At 43.8% G+C, this 19,447-nt stretch overlaps 1 protein-coding gene and 9 non-coding genes across 11 annotated transcripts; all 10 read left to right on the forward strand.

Moving 5' to 3' along the window:
• Window positions 1–138: 138 nt before the first annotated feature.
• On the forward strand, window positions 139–19,025 carry LOC111593551 (helicase domino). Of its 2 annotated transcripts, none has more exons than XM_030225428.1 (14): window positions 139–347; window positions 901–1,483; window positions 1,552–1,921; window positions 2,038–2,311; window positions 4,517–5,320; window positions 5,631–6,885; window positions 7,279–7,465; window positions 8,356–8,492; window positions 8,555–8,741; window positions 8,959–11,052; window positions 11,297–11,515; window positions 14,692–14,727; window positions 14,798–17,884; window positions 17,947–19,025. In XM_030225428.1, exons 2-14 carry the CDS (start codon window positions 912–914, stop codon window positions 18,421–18,423), a joined length of 9,699 nt encoding a protein of 3,232 aa, XP_030081288.1. In that variant the 5' UTR covers window positions 139–347; window positions 901–911; the 3' UTR covers window positions 18,424–19,025. The 2 variants fall into 2 exon arrangements, with proteins under 2 accessions (XP_030081288.1, XP_023162173.2); XM_023306405.2 differs by lacking the exon at window positions 139–347 and adding an exon at window positions 731–830.
• Window positions 3,612–3,741, forward strand: LOC111593587. The gene has a single exon (XR_002751050.1). It is a non-coding gene; the product is annotated as a small nucleolar RNA psi28S-3316 (small nucleolar RNA).
• Window positions 3,781–3,914, forward strand: LOC111593586. The gene has a single exon (XR_002751049.2). It is a non-coding gene; the product is annotated as a small nucleolar RNA psi28S-3316 (small nucleolar RNA).
• LOC111593592 lies at window positions 4,026–4,167 on the forward strand. The gene has a single exon (XR_002751055.2). It is a non-coding gene; the product is annotated as a small nucleolar RNA psi18S-841/snoR66 (small nucleolar RNA).
• On the forward strand, window positions 5,450–5,557 carry LOC111593584. The gene has a single exon (XR_002751047.1). It is a non-coding gene; the product is annotated as a small nucleolar RNA Me28S-Am2589 (small nucleolar RNA).
• Window positions 7,514–7,643, forward strand: LOC111593588. The gene has a single exon (XR_002751051.2). It is a non-coding gene; the product is annotated as a small nucleolar RNA psi28S-3316 (small nucleolar RNA).
• On the forward strand, window positions 7,683–7,816 carry LOC111593585. The gene has a single exon (XR_002751048.1). It is a non-coding gene; the product is annotated as a small nucleolar RNA psi28S-3316 (small nucleolar RNA).
• Window positions 7,928–8,069, forward strand: LOC111593591. Its single transcript, XR_002751054.2, has one exon. It is a non-coding gene; the product is annotated as a small nucleolar RNA psi18S-841/snoR66 (small nucleolar RNA).
• On the forward strand, window positions 8,137–8,277 carry LOC111593590. The gene has a single exon (XR_002751053.2). It is a non-coding gene; the product is annotated as a small nucleolar RNA psi18S-841/snoR66 (small nucleolar RNA).
• Window positions 8,779–8,886, forward strand: LOC111593589. The gene has a single exon (XR_002751052.1). It is a non-coding gene; the product is annotated as a small nucleolar RNA Me28S-Am2589 (small nucleolar RNA).
• Window positions 19,026–19,447: the final 422 nt, after the last annotated feature.

A 19,447-nucleotide genomic window follows, 5' to 3' on the forward strand; every position in this document is an offset into this window, starting at 1 on the left:
ATGATTAGAGTTAAATTTAGCAGCAGGCACACGTATCGGTAGCAGCGTACTGAGCTCAATGCTACTTCAATTTGTACGATGGTATATTTATCGTTATCGAAAATGCTTTATATTGCGATGTTTTCGGTACATCACTAGTTCTTCTATGTACCTCGACGCTGAATGGTGTGTTTGCGCACACTTTTCTGCAAAAAAAATATTTAAAGTGCAGAAATAGGCGAAAATATTGAAGAATCATTGTATTCGCGATTACAGCACAATTTTTGCAACGCGTCAACACTGTTTTTACGTACGGATGCATATTTGTGATGTGGATATTTTGTGATTAAAAATTTTCCCCATCTGAGGTAGGAAAAAAAAATGGGTGGAAAAAATTTCTGTCCAACAAAGAACCGACGCCGACGTAGCGGCAGCGGACTTATAAATATAGTCGTCTCATTCTAACATCGGTCATTCGATTAGCATGCTTGAAAAGTGCCGCATCTAGCAACTTTTAGCCAGCTTAAAGTTAACGTGCTGCTTTATAAAAAATAATTGTATGAACTATGGCCAAGTGCAAAAAAAATATTTCTATACAACGCGTGTGTGTGTATAATAAAATAAAGGAAGCGCAGCCATTTGCAATGCACAGTTGCAAATCGATTGCATTTTGCAGGGATGCAAGTTGCCTATATGATAAGCCGTACGAAATATTATCAATGAAAAAGTCTTAAATATAATGATTACGCAGCAGAAATAGTGTAATGATACTAAATAGCTGTACCTTAATGGGCCCGATTACCGCTGACATACGTATGTTCATACATATATGCCAACCAGGGCTGCAAAATGTGCGATGTCAAACGCAACACGCGATAATTTGTGTGGTGACTATAATGTTTATTTCCCGCCTTTTTTCAGATGTCTCAAACATGAATGAAGGTAATTCAGCAGGAGGGGGGCATGAAGGGCTAAGCCCGGCCCCTCCTGCTGTGTCAGACCGTGTAACGTTACAATCAACGGAAAAATCAGTTACAACGCCAAAATCAACAGCAACTGCACACAATAACAATAAATCATCATCATCATCAGCCACATCAACAGCAGCAACAACGCAGCAAAAACCAAGCAAACCACAACAGCAGCAGCTGCTCAGTGCGCAGCTGCCTGTGCCGCTGTCGAACTTGTCGACAGAGGCAACGGCAGCCGCAACGCCCGCAGCAGCTTCCACATACTCCTCCAATACAGCAACAGCAGATACCTCCGTTTTAGAGTCAACAGCGCCACCCCAGGCAAAGCGTCAGCGTTTAGAAGACACGGAAGTGAGAGGCGAGGCCGCCAGTGATAATAACAACAGCAACATCGTTGGCTCATTGCTGCCAGCGTCTGTTGTGTCCAGTAGCGAAGTTGGTGGGCCCATTTCAACGGCGCTGCAGGACTTGAATGCGCTCAAGAAGCGCATTCTCCAACATAAATATCAAATTTTGCGTAATCTTAAGGAAAGGTAAAGCAGAATATAACAACTTTAACGTCTATTTGGAAAATTACTTAAATATTACTCTCATTTCGCAGGCATCTTGAAAATGTGTCGGAATACTTTTATTTACAAAACGGTGGCAGTATGATGGACTACCCCGCGTGGCGTAAAAAGACACCAACACCGCAGTTCATTAGCTACAGCAATGCGAATCGTATCGAGCAGCTGATACTCGAGGAAAAGCCAAGCACATCCGCCGCCGCAGCAGCAGCCGCTGTAGCCCAAGGACACAGGACAACGCAACAACCAACACAACAACAACAAACACAGCAATCTTCGGATTCGGTTGTTAGTAATAGTAGCAGCAGCAGCAGCAGCAGCCCCGCAACTGCAGCAACAACAACCAGTACAGGGACAACGGGGGGCATACAGTCAGAGACAGATAACAGCATACAAATAAAAACGGTAATCACACAAGTTTAATCAATCAATCAACCGTAGTCTTACGATGTTACGATTATCTACCTCTTAAGATTCCTGCGTACTCATGTCTCTAAACCTCTCATTTTGGGTTTCTTTAGAATACGCAATCTCTGTTGCCAACGAAATCTGGCAGCAATACAAGTGCACTAACACCAACGGCATCATCAAGTCCAAGTCGCAGTGGGCCACCGACATCAACAACTACCACAACAACAGCCACAACAGGAGCATTGCCTATAACCAGCAGCTTAGTGGAGACGAGCGGTAATGCATTGCCACCGGAGGCGGAAATAAAGATACCAGCAGTTGGTGCGACGCCAGTCGCCGTCTCCACGAAACTACCCGCCGCCGTAGTACAGTTGACGCAGCAAGGTAAGTCAAACTCGTTCAGGATCAGTTTAATCAGTATTGAAACTCTCTTGATATTTCGTATTTATCATTGTTATTATTTTGTGTTTGGTTGTTTATCTGTTTTTCTGTTCATTTTCAAAATTAATGTTTAACTCGAAATAAAATTACAAAAAATAGAAACATACCAAAATTCAACAATGTCATAAAAAAACATTTGAATACATATAAGAAGCAAGTAAAACTATAAAATGCTACCACTAATTCCCCAGCATACAAATGAAATGAATACTCGCGTCCTGAATAACTTTCCAGCAACTGTAAAAGTACAAAGCACGCCCTGCACAAAGTTATAAAAGTTGTCTCGCCCAAGCAAACGAAAAAAAGAAAAGAGAACTAGAAAGAAACCTATCAAATGCTATACTAATATTCACGAACTTAATTTATCTGACACACATACACGCAAATACACAAAATACTCAAAAAACTTAACAATATTTTGTATGCATATATATTATAACAACTACATAAACATTCTTTCAATATCAATTAATTTATTGTATTGCTGTACATCATTTGATTTACAATATCTTTCTGTTTTTTGTTTATATTTTTATGTTTCTGTCATTTCTGCCACATTTGTTACTCTTCCGCATCCTAACGCACACATCAACTCTCTTTCTCAACTCACCATCAAATTGTATCGTTATTATATAGGTCACATACCCGGTAGACCTCTAGGAGGTCGTCACGGTATGGTCTTCGGTCAAATACCCGCGCCTCCTGCCGTAGGAAATTCTTCTGTACCTTTGGTGCCAGGTGCTTATCGTTCGCTAAAAACTAAAAAACCAAATCACATTTTCATTTTCAAATCTTTTACTTGTTTTTTTGAATATTGAAGTACTTTCATAACTTTTCATTTCGTTGTTGCCGACAATTAAAAGCGTAGTGCATTTGAATTAACTATATACATTGCATTCGATGTGCCTCTATATTGTTTTCTGTCAAAGATTTATCCTTATTATTACACTAGAATTGGTGTTTATGTAACTCCTTTATATTTTTTACTGATAAAATGTTTAAAAATAATATAATTATTTATAAAATATAAATTTCCAATTCTAATTGATTGAATGTAAAAATACATTATTATTTGGTTTGCTAAATTATGCATAGTTTAGATATGATCTTTGCCTCTATAAAGTTGACCTATTCAGTATAAGTTTTATGAATCATTTATTAAGTATATTTCACATATAAAATGTTACATCAGCCCATGTTTTACCGATCAATTCATTTTAGACTAGTCTCAAGTTTTTTCATTTGCACCCAAAAGCGTTTTCTTGTACGCCAATTCAATGCGCTTGAAAATCGTTAGTGTGTGCTAGATCAAAGCACAGTTGCAAGTGACTTTTTGTAGTTTATTAAAAGAGTCCATAACGCTGAGCACATTTGAGAATTTACTTTTAGATGCGGTAGATATATGATATAGTAGCACCTAAAAGCGTTTTCTTGATAGCTTTTTAAATGCTCCTGAAAATCGTTGATGTGTGCCAGAGCAATTGCCGCGGTTGCAAGTGATTTGATGCCAATTAATGCGTTAACTCCAATAACACCACGCACATCGTAATTAAATTAATGATCAGAAGTATGTCATCCTTTGCAAGAGCAGTCTCGATCACATTGAATTTATAAATTGTATTCTCTGCTCTTATTGGCTAAATTAATAATCCTTTCATGCAGGCGCACTCTGTGTCACATTGAATTATATCCACATGTGATGACAATTTGTTAACCTTGCAAAAGTAAATTAAAATCTCGATTTATCCATGTGATCGTGTCCTTGAGACTGATCTCATTGAATTCGCGTCTTACACTCATTTAAGATTAAGCATAATGTTAATGATTATCAGACCTCATTTTAAAATTTAGAAGTTTTGCATGTTGTTGACTTAGTTTCTTTGCCTTCTTTCTTTTCTCATCGGTTTGTTTAGCAAACTTTAATAAATACATACTATATAAATACACTTACTAATTCGCAACAAATATGGTTCAATTAATTAATTGATTGATTGATTCTAACGTTTTCTTGTTTTATTACTTAACTATTATCGCTTTAATATGGTAGCGTGTGTTGATGATGCAATTTTTCAGCATGCAAGTTGACTAAGAGCTGTCTGCAATGTCTTGAACCAGTTCTAAACTTTTCTTATCGCTTTTCTCCTCAAGGTGGCACACCGTTGGTGCCCTGCAGTAGCTCGTCTGGTTCAACAGCGCTGCGTCGTCCAAACTCACAACAGAATGCAGCAGGAACACCAAGTGGGGCAAGTGGAGGAGCAACATCATCGCCACTGTACACGGGTGGGGGCAATGGTGCTTCTGCGACCGTTGGGAGTGGTAGTGGTGGGGTCCTGACACCGTGCACACCAGGTGGCAGCAGCGGAAGCCTGATGAGTCCACTTGCAAGCACGGGCACGCCCAACAGTGCGCAGGAGTTTTCGTTTAAGGCCAAACAGGAGGTGTACGTGATGCAGCGTATATCCGAATTACAACGAGAGGGATTATGGACTGAGCGGCGTTTGCCCAAGCTGCAGGAGCCCAGCCGACCCAAGGCGCACTGGGACTATCTGTTGGAGGAGATGGTGTGGTTGGCAGCTGATTTTGCGCAGGAGCGCAAGTGGAAGAAGAATGCTGCCAAGAAATGCGCCAAAATGGTACAAAAGTATTTCCAAGACAAGGCCAATGCGGCCCAACGTGCTGAAAAAGCCCAAGAGCTGCATCTAAAGCGCGTTGCCTCCTTCATAGCACGTGAGGTGAAGAGCTTCTGGTCAAACGTAGAGAAACTGGTCGAATATAAGCACCAAACAAAAATCGAGGAGAAACGCAAGCAGGCACTCGATCAACACCTCAGTTTTATAGTCGATCAAACGGAGAAGTTCTCACAGCAGCTGGCCGAAGGCATGAACAAAAATGTAGCCGAAACACCTAGTCTAACCTCCAGTCGCCTAACATCACCGAAGCGGGAATCAGATGGTAAGCCTTTTAATTTGCATTAAAAGCTACAAATAATAGTAACATATATAATAGAATAACTAAATAGGGAGTTTATCAGTAAATTTCAAAATTATTTAAGAAATTTATAAACCTTTATATGATTTGAGTTTGCACATGATGAGATACTTAAACTGAAACGTTGTTGTGGTCTATTTTTGAACACTCCGATGTTATTAAGGGATGGTCGCATTTGCGAGGCATTTGTCTGATGCATTAAGAACACAATTTATTTAGCTTATGTAAGATATATAAAAGTGAATTGGAACTGACTGAATAATTTGTTTTTCAGATGAATTTAGACCAGAGTCTGGCTCTGAGGATGATGAGGAGACAATAGCCAAGGCTGAGGAAGAAGCAGCCGATGTCAATGAAGAGGTCAAAGCGCTGGCTAAAGAATCTGAAATGGACTTTGATGATTTTCTTAACGATCTGCCGCCTGGCTATTTAGAGAATCGTGATAAGCTGTTATTAGAGGAACAGAGTACAGCTAAAGGCGCTTCCACTAGTGCGGCTGCAGCTGATGGTGACGATAGCGATGATAGCGAATTTCAAGCCAAGGAAGCGAGCGATGATGATGAGAACACCATCAGTAAACAAGAGGAAGCAGAGCAGGAAATTGATCATCAGAAAGAGATCGACGAGCTGGAGGCTGACAATGATTTGACTGTTGAACAACTGCTCGAGAAATACAAGTCCGGTAAAATTAATGAGCCACCCAGCGCCAAAAGACGCAAGATTGCTGTGGAGACCTCAGAGCAGGACTCTGATGATGATTCAACTGCGATTGAAGATTCAACAGATAGCAGCGAAGTAGATGCGAGTGATAACGAAGATGAAGATCTCTCGACCATCAAGAGCGATTCGGACCAGGAGGATGGAGACCAAGAGGATGGCCTTAAGAGTCTGCTTGATGATGCTGATGGCTCTAGTGTGGGTGGGGCGAGTGGTGCTGCTGGTGTTGGCAGCAAAGACAACAAAGATGATATGTTGAACGATGCTGCCGCACTGGCTGAAAGTCTACAGCCGAAGGGTAACACGCTGTCCTCCACGAATGTGGTGACGCCTGTTCCATTCCTTCTAAAGCACACGCTGCGCGAGTACCAGCACATTGGTCTTGACTGGCTAGTCACCATGAATGAGCGCAAGCTTAACGGAATTCTTGCCGACGAGATGGGATTGGGAAAGACAATACAAACAATTGCGTTGCTGGCGCATTTGGCCTGTGCGAAGGGCAACTGGGGACCCCATTTGATCGTGGTGCCCTCATCTGTGATGCTTAACTGGGAAATGGAGTTCAAGAAATGGTGTCCAGGCTTCAAAATACTCACCTACTACGGGACGCAAAAGGAACGAAAGCTCAAGCGTGTCGGCTGGACGAAACCAAATGCGTTTCATGTTTGCATCACCTCTTACAAGTTGGTCGTACAGGATCAGCAAAGTTTTCGTCGCAAAAAGTGGAAATATCTCATTCTTGATGAAGCACAAAATATTAAAAACTTCAAATCACAGCGTTGGCAATTGTTGCTTAACTTCTCCACCGAAAGGTCAGTAATTATTATACAAATTGTTTCTAATTGTTATTAGCAATAATTACACTTGCAATTGCTCGTGCTCGCCAGCACCAAAATCAGTAACCAAGCGAATGCTAAACTAGCTTGGCGACTACGCTTGGGTGCTAAAATTAATATACGCTATAATGCCGCATTTATTAAAAGAGCATACTAACCCATTAGAATGCTTATGGCGTTGTTTTGTAACAAGTTTTGATTTGTTTTGCAGTTTCTTGTTTGCATTGTATATTTGATTACTGACTTCTTAAAAAATAATGAGTTTGTATTGATTCTTTTAATTCCTTTAAGTTTTCAAATAGTAAAGTTAAATTTTTCTTAAAATTGCTGATTACTTATAAATAAAATTATATTTTCCATTTATAACAGACGCTTGCTCTTAACGGGCACGCCACTGCAAAACGATCTTATGGAGCTCTGGTCCCTGATGCACTTTCTCATGCCTTATGTGTTCTCCTCGCATCGCGAGTTCAAGGAATGGTTCTCCAACCCCATGACTGGCATGATCGAAGGCAACATGGAGTACAACGAAACATTAATTGCTCGACTACACAAGGTAAATAAAGTTGATTTTAGGTGTTAGGTTGTAAAGTTCATAATGGGTAGCACCCAAAAGCGTTTTCTTGTACGCCAATTCAATGCGCTTGAAAATCGTTAGTGTGTGCTAGATCAAAGCACAGTTGCAAGTGACTTTTTGTAGTTTATTAAAAGAGTCCATAACGCTGAGCACATTTGAGAATTTACTTTTAGATGCGGTAGATATATGATATAGTAGCACCTAAAAGCGTTTTCTTGATAGCTTTTTAAATGCTCCTGAAAATCGTTGATGTGTGCCAGAGCAATTGCTGCGGTTGCAAGTGATTTGATGCCAATTAATGCGTTAACTCCAATAACACCACGCACATCGTAATTAAATTAATGATCAGAAGTATGTCATCCTTTGCAAGAGCAGTCTCGATCACATTGAATTTATAAATTGTATTCTCTACTCTTATTGGCTAAATTAATAATCCTTTTATGCAGGCGCACTCTGTGTCACATTGAATTATATCCACATGTGATGACAATTTGTTAACCTTGCTATAGAAAATGAGAGCTGCGATTTATCCATGTGGTCCTGTACATCCAACGGATTACATTGAAAACGCGACTTACACTCGTTTAAATATGTTATTTATTTGTAAATGTAGTCTGTCTATTGAAAATTATTGATCTTGGAAGTTTTTATGCAGGCGCACTCTGTGTCACATTGAATTATGTCCACATGTGATGACAATTTGTTAACCTTGCTAAAGTAAATTGAAGTTGCGACTTATCCATGTGATCGTGATTTAAAGCTGATTACATTGAATGCGCACTTTACATTGCATTAGCTTAAATACCAACTCGATGAATTTGAATTTTTAGCCTGTATTAAATGTTCAATATATTTGTATTTTTATTTAGGTCATACGTCCATTTTTGCTGCGTCGGCTTAAAAAAGAAGTGGAGAAGCAAATGCCAAAAAAATACGAACATGTTGTTATGTGCCGTCTGTCGAATCGTCAACGTTATCTGTATGAAGATTTCATGAGCCGATCCAAGTGAGTTTATAAAATTAACTAACATCAATTGAAGTTTTATATTAGGCAATTTTATTTTGCAGAACTCGAGAAACATTACAAACTGGCAATTTGCTGAGTGTGATCAATGTGCTTATGCAGCTACGTAAGGTGTGCAATCACCCAAATATGTTTGAGGTGCGTCCAACGATATCGCCATTTCAAATGGAGGGCATTGCGTTCCATACACCACGTCTAGTCAGCGACATCATGGAGTATGATCCGTTCACGGTGAGTTTGTGTATGATAGAAGCACAAATATTTGAATGTTAAAATGATGATAAACTGTCACTGAACATTGCGACTCAATCTATTTTGGAGAGAGTTGCGATTCACTAGGATGTTCGCTGTTGCGAGGCATTTGCCTGATTTTAAATCAGATCAGATCTGATATTGATAACAAAAACTGTAAATCAACTAATAGTGCTGTATTCATTTTCACTTGTAGCAAATCAATTTGGAGACTGTTAACATGTTGTTACTGAATCTGGAACAAACGCTTACTGCCTACGTCTCACACAAGTCGCGTCTGTTGTCGCCTCCACGTAAATTGATTGAGGAAATCGACAGTGCGCCTCAACCTCCGCCGCGTTGCCCGAATGGCAAGTACCGCTTTCATATACGTGTGCGTAGCGCAGAGCTGGCACAGCGGATAAAGCTGCAAGCGGTGCGTGTGGGCGCGAGTCCCGCCATGAGACTTGAAGGCTCAAAAATCGTGCCCATGCGCACCTTGTTGCCCAGTGGACATGTGCTGAAACGTGTCAGCGGCACTATTAATCCTATCAATATGGCATTGAAGCCTGTGATAATAAATAGTCTCACGTCAACGCCGTCGAGCAATAGCAGCGGAAGCACAGCGCTCAATGTACTGGGTAATAGCTCCAAGCTTTTAAGTTCTCGTTCGCCCATAAGTGCTCCAACGCCAGCCAAGGTGGCCAAGACAATGCAGGATGGTAAACCCTTTTTCTATTTAGCACCTGCGACAAATACTGGTGGTGCTGGAGCGCGGCTTACTTTGACTAGCAAATCTACATCAACAACCGTAAGTGCAACAGCAGTCAGCGCAACGACAACGAGCAGCAACTCTGCAACACAAATGCAACAGTTGAGCAAGGATCCCATTGTCAAAGATCTGGCGACGCATGTTAAACTGACGGTACAAAGGCAAACCAATGGAAAGTCTCAGGAAGAGGACTCGAAATCAACGCCTGAAGAGGCTGAAGATCCCTACCGCGTTCAGCAACTAATACAAATGCGAAAAGAACAGCGTTTGGCTTCGCTTAAGCGCATGGCTCACATCAATCGCCGAAGAACTGATGCCACACCGATTTATGGAGCTGATTGCCGTCAGACAATAGAAAGTTGCATGCAGGCAACGCGCACATCGAAGCATTCCACATGGCAAACGCGAGGATATGCGAATTGTTCCGTTGCCATGCGGCATCACAATGACAACTGGTCATTAAATCACCTGCTGAAGAGTTTTGAGCAGCGTTGTTCCGAACTGTCGCCCATCTTTGCCAATTTCGTAATTTATGTGCCGTCGGTGTGTGCGCCACGAATACGTCGCTATGTACAGAATTTGTCGTCGTCGCACTGGCAAAACGAACGACAGATTGAGACGACAGTAGCTCAATCGTTATCGCCTAAGTTGGCGCTGCTGCATCCCATCATCTCGGCGATGACAACCCAGTTTCCCGATCCCCGTCTTATTCAATACGATTGTGGCAAGCTGCAAACATTGGATCGTCTGCTGCGTCAGTTAAAGGTTGATGGGCATCGTGTGCTGATCTTCACGCAAATGACCAAAATGCTGGACGTGTTAGAGGCATTCCTTAATTATCATGGTCACATTTACCTGCGCCTTGATGGCTCAACACGTGTGGAGCAGCGACAAATACTTATGGAGCGTTTCAATGGTGACAAGCGCATCTTTTGCTTCATTTTGTCTACACGCTCTGGAGGTGTGGGTGTAAACTTGACCGGCGCTGATACTGTGATCTTCTATGACTCTGACTGGAATCCTACAATGGATGCCCAGGCACAGGATCGCTGCCATCGGATTGGGCAAACTCGAGATGTCCATATATATCGGCTGGTCTCGGAGAAAACTATTGAAGTGAACATCCTGAAGAAAGCCAATCAGAAACGCATGCTTAGCGACATGGCCATAGAGGGTGGCAACTTTACGACTACCTTCTTCAAAAGCTCCACCATCAAAGATTTGTTTACCATCGATCAGAATCAGGAGACGGACGATGGTCAGGATAAGCCCGATGAAAAGGACAAAATAATTGCTGCTGAAATAGAACCTGCCGTCGAAACTGAGAAGCAATCGCTGCGCGCCTTTGAGCATGCCCTTGCCGCTGCTGAGGATGAGCAGGATGTGCAAGCCACTAAGACGGCTAAGGCTGAAGCGGCAGCCGATCTGGCTGAGTTCGATGAGAACATACCCATTGCGGATGAGGCTAATCCAGATGGTGGAAATGCGCCGGTTGAACTGAGCAAAGCCGATCTGGAAATGCAAAATCTTGTTAAGCAGGTAAGTTGTTAACTATTTAATTATGCGAGCATGGACAGCGTTAGCTTCTATTGAAGTAGCTTTTTAGTGGCTCTTTGAGCTAGCTAGCGCTGCCCAGAGAAACTTCAACATGAAGCAGACGTTCAGACATAGTCGAAGCGATTCAATTTCACGCCCGGTTATATCACTCAACGTCGGACATAATCACTGGATTCTGTTATTACAGAATATTCTCCTAATGCGATTTATTTACATCTATTTTTAGCTCTCGCCAATCGAACGTTATGCAATGCGTTTCGTGGAGGCTACCGGCGCAGCCTGGACAGCTGAGCAGCTGCGCGCCGCCGAGGCGGAGCTTGAGATGCAGAAACGTGAATGGGAGGCTAATCGATTGGCAGCTATGCAAAAAGAGGAGCAGCTGCTCAAGCAGGAAACGGAGTCCGAGGAGCTGCTGACATACAGTCGCAAGGATGCCAGTAATCAGGTTAATACCAAACAAGATTCCAATCTAAGTAAACGAACATCGATTGTAGGAGTAGGAGGTATTAGACTAACCAAGCAGAATAAGCGTGATAAACGGTTTAAGCATCAGGGTTCATCCAGGGGTGGTCTGGGTTTGAGTAGAAGTGTAAGCAACCAGAAGTCAAGATCAAATGTGCAGCAGGCTAGTCCAGTACGCACGCGTCGGAATAGCCTCAATGTGAGTGCTCCGGCCAGGAGCAGCTGCAACAGTAACAATAGCAGTAAAAAGCCGGTGACTGGGACAGCGCTAGCCAGGCGACAGACACGTCTGCATTCGCTAGGCGAAGATAATGTTACTGTCAGGCCAACAGTCACGACCACAGCGACACCGCCCACTAGAAAGACAACGCGCACAGCAATGGCAGCAGCAGGTGGTACTTCAACGCCCATTTCGGAGGAGCGACCCAAGCGTCTGTCGGCCAATATAGCCATGACTAAGCTAATGAAGACGATCTTAAAACCTCCAGCAACTACAGCAACCACACCTGCCAAGAATTCCACGCAAGTGGCCAAACCGAAACGCAGAGAAAGCGCTTCACTAACAATAAGTGCAGCCAATCGGCGGAAGCTGCTCGAGCGACGTGCAACGATATCATCTCCGTTGGCCCTGAAAGGCAACGATAGTGAAGATGAGGAAGATAATAATGAAAAAGATGATGGCGATGATGCTGAGGACGCCGAAGCTGATAGCGAAGAGGAGAATGCATCCGTTCAGGTGGACGACGATGAAGATAAAGATGAAGAAGATGAAGCAGAAACTGCAGTCTCTGGCTCAGCGTCTGTCTCGGCACAGGAGGATACAACACAAACTGAAGATGAAGAATTGCATGTGGAAGTTATAAGTGAAGAAGAAGAGGAGGAGGATGAAGGGCTTAATGTGGAAACACAGTCCAGTTCAAGCTATGCTACAGCCGGTGAGGGCGGTGATAGCTTGGATGGCTGGAATGCACACAATCAGGTCCAAGATACCACTATGACCAGTTCTACATATTACAACGTTTCCGAAGAGTCGGACACAGACGAGCCCAATGATCCGCTATCGATGTCCAAGGCAGAAAACCAAACGGAAACCAAGGAATCGACACCAGCACTGCAGAGGCAGCGCAGCAACAGTAGCCGTGGCGGCAGCGATGAGCCGATTGGACACACACCACGAACACGTTCGCGTGGTTCGGTAAAGATAAATCTCTGGACTTTGGATGTGAGTCCGGTGGCGAATGTGCAGAAAGGCAGCGGAGGCGCAGCTGGCAAAAGCATGAAGCGAACGACGCCACTAGTAGAGACAAAGCTAAAGGGGCGCCAGCGCCAGCAAGCTGGTGCTAAAAGGCGACTCGTTAAGAAAGTAAATGAGGGGCAAACGACAACACTCAATCGTTGGATAACACAGACGCCGCGTGTGCGTTTACGCTCCAGCAATGCAGGGACTGCCATGCCCACCAATAGCAGCAGCAATGCAGGTGCAGCCAGCAGCTCAACGGGAGCAGCAGTGGCATCCAAGGCGGGCGCCAATGGTGCCAGCAGTAATAGGTGATAATTGAGTAAGAGAAACGAAGTCACAGTATTAACTATATATAACGAAATCACTAGAATCCTGCTGCAAATCCTCGTTCAATCTGTGAAGCTCTAAAGTTGTGTGCGCGGTGTGGTTTTTAGTGAGCATTCAAATTGGCCACGTGACTGTGAAGCTGCTATTGAACTATGTACGAGTATTTAATAGACTGTAACAAGTTTCCTTCTAAGCTAGTTAGGTGGCAAAACCAATTAAAGGCAGTGAGAAACAGAAAGTAGTTTGGGGAAGAACGAAAGTTTAGGATAACAAATTGTGTTTAGTTTAGGTAGTGCGATGTAGGGGGCAGCCACTCGACTAGTTCTAACTGTTTTTAATTGCCAAAATGCAATCGAATTCAACCTAAATTAAATAAGCTTGTAAAGCTATTTGCCGCATAATACTGATATTTTGTTAAAAGGAAAACATAAAATTACTTAAGATTTTAATTTTAATTTAAGTGACACAGGTTACAAACAATTGATAGGTGCTGCCCCCTGCCCCGAATGCAAGATAAATTAAGTTAAGAAACACAAACCCAGATTGTATATAAAAATACACGCATCAACAAACGGATATATCATCAGAATATAGTTTTTAGATTAAATATATATATATTATTTAAGCAGTGTGCGGTTAACTTTTTAAAAAGAAGTAACTAAAAACAACTCCAATTGTATTATTATTAATTTCGTTGTTAAATTTCTGTTCTCTATCTAAGTCTTCAAAGAACTCTCCTCAGCTAATGCGCCTTAGTTTATAAGTATCACTCCTTAGGTAACTCTTTTTAACTCTATGGTAAATGTTAATATTTTTGCATTCAATAATTTATTTTGTATTCTAAAGAAAAAACTAGTTTAGCATTAACAAAATCAATCTAAAGACTATAAGCATACAGATTGACTAACAAATAAAACACAAAAATCGATTCGACATGCTTTCAAAAAAAAAAAAAATATGATAAAGAAACTTTAAGACGTTGTGGTTTTTATTTCTACGGATAAATTTCGTGCGTATTTTTATTAAAAAACAAAAAGAAAAACATTTCGAAGACAATTGCACAAAGTTGGAAAAGAATAAGCGGAAATCATACGAAAGAATAAGATTGAATCATATTATTTTCTGTGTTAACGAATGTAGAATTCTGTTTTGGTGTCGCTAAAGATAATGAAAAAAAAAATAACTACAAGTATTTCATTCAAAAATAATAATATATATTTTAATACAATTAATTGTATGTTCGTTGGTTTATATGTTGGCCCATTTACCTTTACCTTACCCATTCAATCCATACTCCCAGCCTCCATCGATTTCCGCGTATAGAAAGTTCCATATACTTTGCCAATTGTTCTTCAGTGCCGTACGAAATGGTTCCGGAAATAAAACAAAAAGAGAAAGCTACAACGCTAATTCATACTTTAAAGTTGATATGATCGATACGATGATACCATAGTTAGCTAGTTACTAAGCCAATAAACACCACCACCAAAACAGAGTTGCTTCATACGATACGAAAATAATATAATGAAACGTTTATTCTTTTCTTTAACTTTGCTCGGCCCGCATTAACGCACGCGCTCGCACGTCTTCAGGTCTGGATATCGCGCAATAGCATGGAGCAGATGCCGGTAAGTGGATCAGTTGTACTGACGAAGTGTTTCCCATTGTTATAATCGATTGGTATTTGTTTTTGATTAGATGTGGTGCCCGCCCACGCCACCGCAAGACAATAATGACATCTATATTGATCATTCTCTGTCGTTTATGTACGACCTGGAGCCGATACCCGAAACGGAGCTACCGCCCGTTTATGTGCGCCGCGAGCTTAAGCGTTCGCGCACCGATGCCGGCTTCGATGGCAGTCGGCGTCCCAATAAAATGCGACGCGAGGATAACTATGTGCCGCCACGTTCGTTATTTGATCGACCCACAGCGCAGCTGGCTCGTCTGCGGCGTGAGCTAAAGAATCAACGGTTCCGAGGCAGTTTTAAGCCCAATTCGATGATACCTGGTCTGAAGCCACAGTTGCCGGCGAAGCCGCTGACTGAGCCAGAGGCCATGAGTGAGTGGTGCGTGTTCGAGGACATGGCCATACTTCATGTGCTGATCAATTTGCAGGGTCTGCCATGCAGCCTGATGCTGCTCTCGCCGGGACAGACGCCGAATTGGGATCTGGTCTCGGAACTAGTGAACTTTTGCTCGAAAACGTATCGCTCGGCCAGGCAGTGCCGTTGGCGTTACGAGACTCACATTCAACCACGTGAGGAGGGCAAAGTGGTCGAGAGTCCCAAGAAGCAAAAGAAACTAAAGCCCACGCTGCGCATGGAGTACATGAAGAGTCCGTTGCGCTATTTGCGCACCACACAGCTCTATGCCAGTGATAACAATGCCTCCTTCTATAAGGTGATGCGGCAGCGATTTGATACCATCAAGACCACCTATTTGAAGAAGGCGCCGGCACCGAAGCGTCAGTATAATGCACCCAACCTGATGAATCCTAAGCATATGGAGGTGCTGCAGAAGTTTGGTATTAATAACTATGATCAACCCGTATCGCCCAGTAATATAGCCGTGATGAAAGCTAACAAAATACGTGATAAGCAGCGTAGCCAAATGCCAATGCAACAGCAACAGCCACAACAGCAGCAGCAGCAGGTGCAGCAGCAACAACCACAGCCCGTTCAGCAGCAACAACAGACGGTGCAGCAGCACCAGCAACAAATGCAGCACCAGCAGGTGCAGCAGCAGCAGCAACAACAGCAGCAACAACAACAGCAACAACAACAATTGCAGCAACTGCCAACAGTTGGCAATGTGCAGCAATCAGTTGAGTTGGGACCTAGCACAACAACAACTGTTGCTGTGCCTGCGGGCAACACTGGCCAATTGCAGCAACTGCAGATACAGCATCTGACCAGTGCCAATGTCGCACCTACGCAACAGACGGCTATACTGCTGCATCAGCCGCAGCAGCAGCAGCAACTGCGAACACAGACAACAACGCAGCAGCTGGTGAAGACCATTGTAGGCACCACTGCCAACCTCACAGCTGGTCAACTGCAGCAGCTGGCGCAGCAAACGTCGGGCAATGCAGGTGGCAGTGTGCAGCTTCAAGCGGCTCCGCCAGGCAGCCAGTCGAGCGTCAGTGTGGTGCTAACCACGCCGGTGCAATCTCTGCCCATCGCAACGCACAATAATGGCTCCACAGCTCAGATAGTGTCCATCTCATCGCAGACAACGCTGCCCGTGAATACGGCGCCACAAGTGGGCAGCATTGTTCAGACCCAGACATTGCCACAAGTTGTATCGGTTGGTCCACTGACCACCACAGCCACCGGGCAGCACCAGCAACAACAGCAACATTCGACGGGTACAGTGACGATGTTGCGAGGCCAGCGAATTGTGTCAGCTGCTACAGGTGGCGGCAATACTCTGCAGGATGTGGTTCTCCAACAACGGACCACGGCTGGTGGACAGTCCATTGTATCTATGCCCAGCCTTGGGCAAGGTGTGACGCCCGCTCAATTCCAAACGCAGCTACGTCTGGCAGCAGTATCAGGATCACCCGCTACCCAGACAACCCAATTGGTCACCACCAAGGGTATACCTGTCAGCGCATTGCAGCAGGGCGGCAAGGCGGTGCTGCCTGGCACCCAGCAGCAGGCGGCGCATATTCAACTCTATCGGCAGCGCAATCTGAAGGTGTTGCAAGCCTCACAGGGAGCGCCTGCAGGCGGCGGCGCCACAGCTGGTCTTAATCCGACTGTCGTACAAACAGCAGGTGGCGCCTTAGCCACTGGCACAATCATTCAAGCGAGCAATCTGATGCAAACGTCCACACATGTCACCAGCCAGAAAGTCGCAGTTTCCGGGATGCCGGGCGCAACCACTGTGCAGGCAGGCAATGTGGTTAGCTCGGTGCAGATGCACGGACAGGCGAGAACGCAGCTCATCAAGCAAATGACAGCCGGTAAGCAGGGCCTGCAGCGTCAGGTGTTGACTACGGATGGCAGTGGCGCTACCGTCGCACCAGGTACGAGTGATGTGCTGCTTGTCAAGCGGCACAACATACTGGCGGCTCAAAAGGCGCAACAGGCCACCGGGCCGCTATTCACGACCAGCAGCAGCAGCACTGCCGTGCAGCAGCAACAACAACAGCAGCAACAACAGTTGCCTGTTGCTGGTGTCGTGCAACAACAGCAGCAGCAAACGCAGCAAATTGCCACACTAGTTAAGGCATCGACAGCAGCAGCAGCAAGTGGCAACAGTGTCAGTGCTGGCGGCGTCACAGTCTCAGCCACGGGTCCACCCACAGTGCAGGCAGGCAGTGTAAACATGACACTGCCACAGCTGAAGCCGGGCAGCCATATAAAGGTGACGATGCCAAATCAAATGCGCCACTTGCATGTGCCACAGCAGTTGGGCATGTCGCGTAAGATTAACCGTATGACACAATTGGTAAGCGCGTCTGGTCAACCCACGGCCACCAACATTGTGGCCACAACGAGTGGCCCTCAACAGCAGCAACAAACGCCAGGCGGTGTCACCGTCTCGCCTGCAGGACAACAGCAACAGCAGCAACAACAACAGAAGGCGGCACAAGGTGGTGGCAGTTTGCAGGCCCAATTGTTGCACATACAAAATACTAAAGCCGTGACCGTGCAACAAATACAGCAGGTCGTGCGCAGCGGACAACAAACGGGCATCGTTCTAAGCAAGACAAGTGTAGGGCGCGTCATACCCGTTTCTGTAGCGTCACAAGCCACGCAGCGGCAAACCATACAGGTAAGAAAATTGAATAATATTTGATCAAGTTAAACTTGTATTGATATCTTTAATTATTATAGGTGGTTTCCGCTGCGCAGACTTTAGCTGCTGGTAACCTGCGCAACGCCTTGAAGGTTGCCTCCGGCGTTGGTCAGGCAACTCAGCAGACGCTGATTGCGGCACTGCAGCATAATCAAAGGCAGAATGCTAGCCCTGTGCGCCTGCAAACCACAGCAGCGGGCAATTTGCTAGCTGTGGTACAGCAACAGCAGCAGCAGCAACAGCAACAACAACAGCAACAGCAACAACTTGCAACTCTTGCTGGACCCTCATCTGGTCCGGCAGAGGTTATGACCATAACACAAACTACAGCGCCGTTGCCAACAGTTGCCAGTCTGCAACAGCAGCAGCAACAGCAGCAACAGCAACAACAACAGCAACAACAGCAGCAGCAGCAGGTTGGGGTTGTTCAACAACAGCAGCAACAGCTGCCAACAACGCAACAGGTACGAACGCTGGTGAAGAAAAAGATCATGATCAGAAGCGAGAAAGAATAACATTTAGCGAATCATCGCACAAGAGTTGGCGCACGTCCACGCAATCGGCGCAGCATCATAACGAACACCCACACAACCACTTCAACTACAACAAGCACCACCACCACTGTAGCAAATTCAATTACAATTACAAGCACCACAACAACCACAACCACAAAAAAATGCATCGTCGCTACAATTACAACGGGTCAATTTTAGACGCCGACAATTTCGATATCAGCTGTGACCCAACAAAATTATTGAATGTTCGCTCATTATTTCATTACTTGTTCAACCTGTCCGTCAATCAATCAAATTAAACCCACCAACCAATTAATCGATCAATCAGTCAGTCAACGAATCAATCATTGCTTAAATCGTACTTAAAAACCTTTTGTTTCGATTGGTTTTACAGCCATGAGCCGGCGTCTCCTTGCCTGCTGCAGGATCCTGATCAGGATTTTTGGTGATGATGTTGTGTGAAGGGCGTGGCACACACTCAAACACACTACACACACAAACACACACACAGATACACAGACATCTTAAGTCTGTTGTTAATTGTAATTATATATAAATAATTTTTAGTTGTATTATTATTATGTAGCCAAACTCAATTGAAACCGCAATTCTGTAAATCTTATTCCTTAAGCTTCTCATAGCTTATAGATATAATAATAATATATAGATTTTAACTATAATGTTTTTAATATGCATAAATATCTAAATAATCTATGATATAGTATAAATTTAAAAACAAGAAAAAAGTATTATAATTGTAAATACCAATTGCATTTTTAATTGTAATCACAGCAAAGGCTGTTTATGCTGAGGAATATGGAACCGTCTGTTTCAGGCCATAAAACAAGGAATACTTGCGCTCCATTTGCCATATCTGTTGGGCATTTGGGACATGCGGCAGGATGAAACATAATTTGAATAACTTGAAACATCATTCTTGGATATTGGGCTAATAACAAAAGGGTATAGCCTTTACATAACTTCCGGGATTTCCATATTCCTGAATATCTTGATTAGCTACTAG

The sequence above is a fragment of the Drosophila hydei genome, unplaced genomic scaffold, assembly GCF_003285905.1.
Source record: "Drosophila hydei strain 15085-1641.00,03,60 unplaced genomic scaffold, DhydRS2 tig00008134-arrow-pilon, whole genome shotgun sequence".
Taxonomy (NCBI): domain Eukaryota; kingdom Metazoa; phylum Arthropoda; class Insecta; order Diptera; family Drosophilidae; genus Drosophila; species Drosophila hydei.

What these genes read in the sequence shown, in the direction of transcription:
- LOC111593551 (XM_023306405.2), top strand. Translation starts at nt 809, where the DNA reads ATGCCAACCAGGGCTGCAAAAT. An exon ending in ACCGAAGCGGGAATCAGATG is followed by an intron (nt 5,321 to 5,630) that starts GTAAGCCTTTTA and finishes TTTGTTTTTCAG; the next exon opens with ATGAATTTAGACCAGAGTCT. An exon ending in TGCAAAATCTTGTTAAGCAG is followed by an intron (nt 11,053 to 11,296) that starts GTAAGTTGTTAA and finishes ATCTATTTTTAG; the next exon opens with CTCTCGCCAATCGAACGTTA.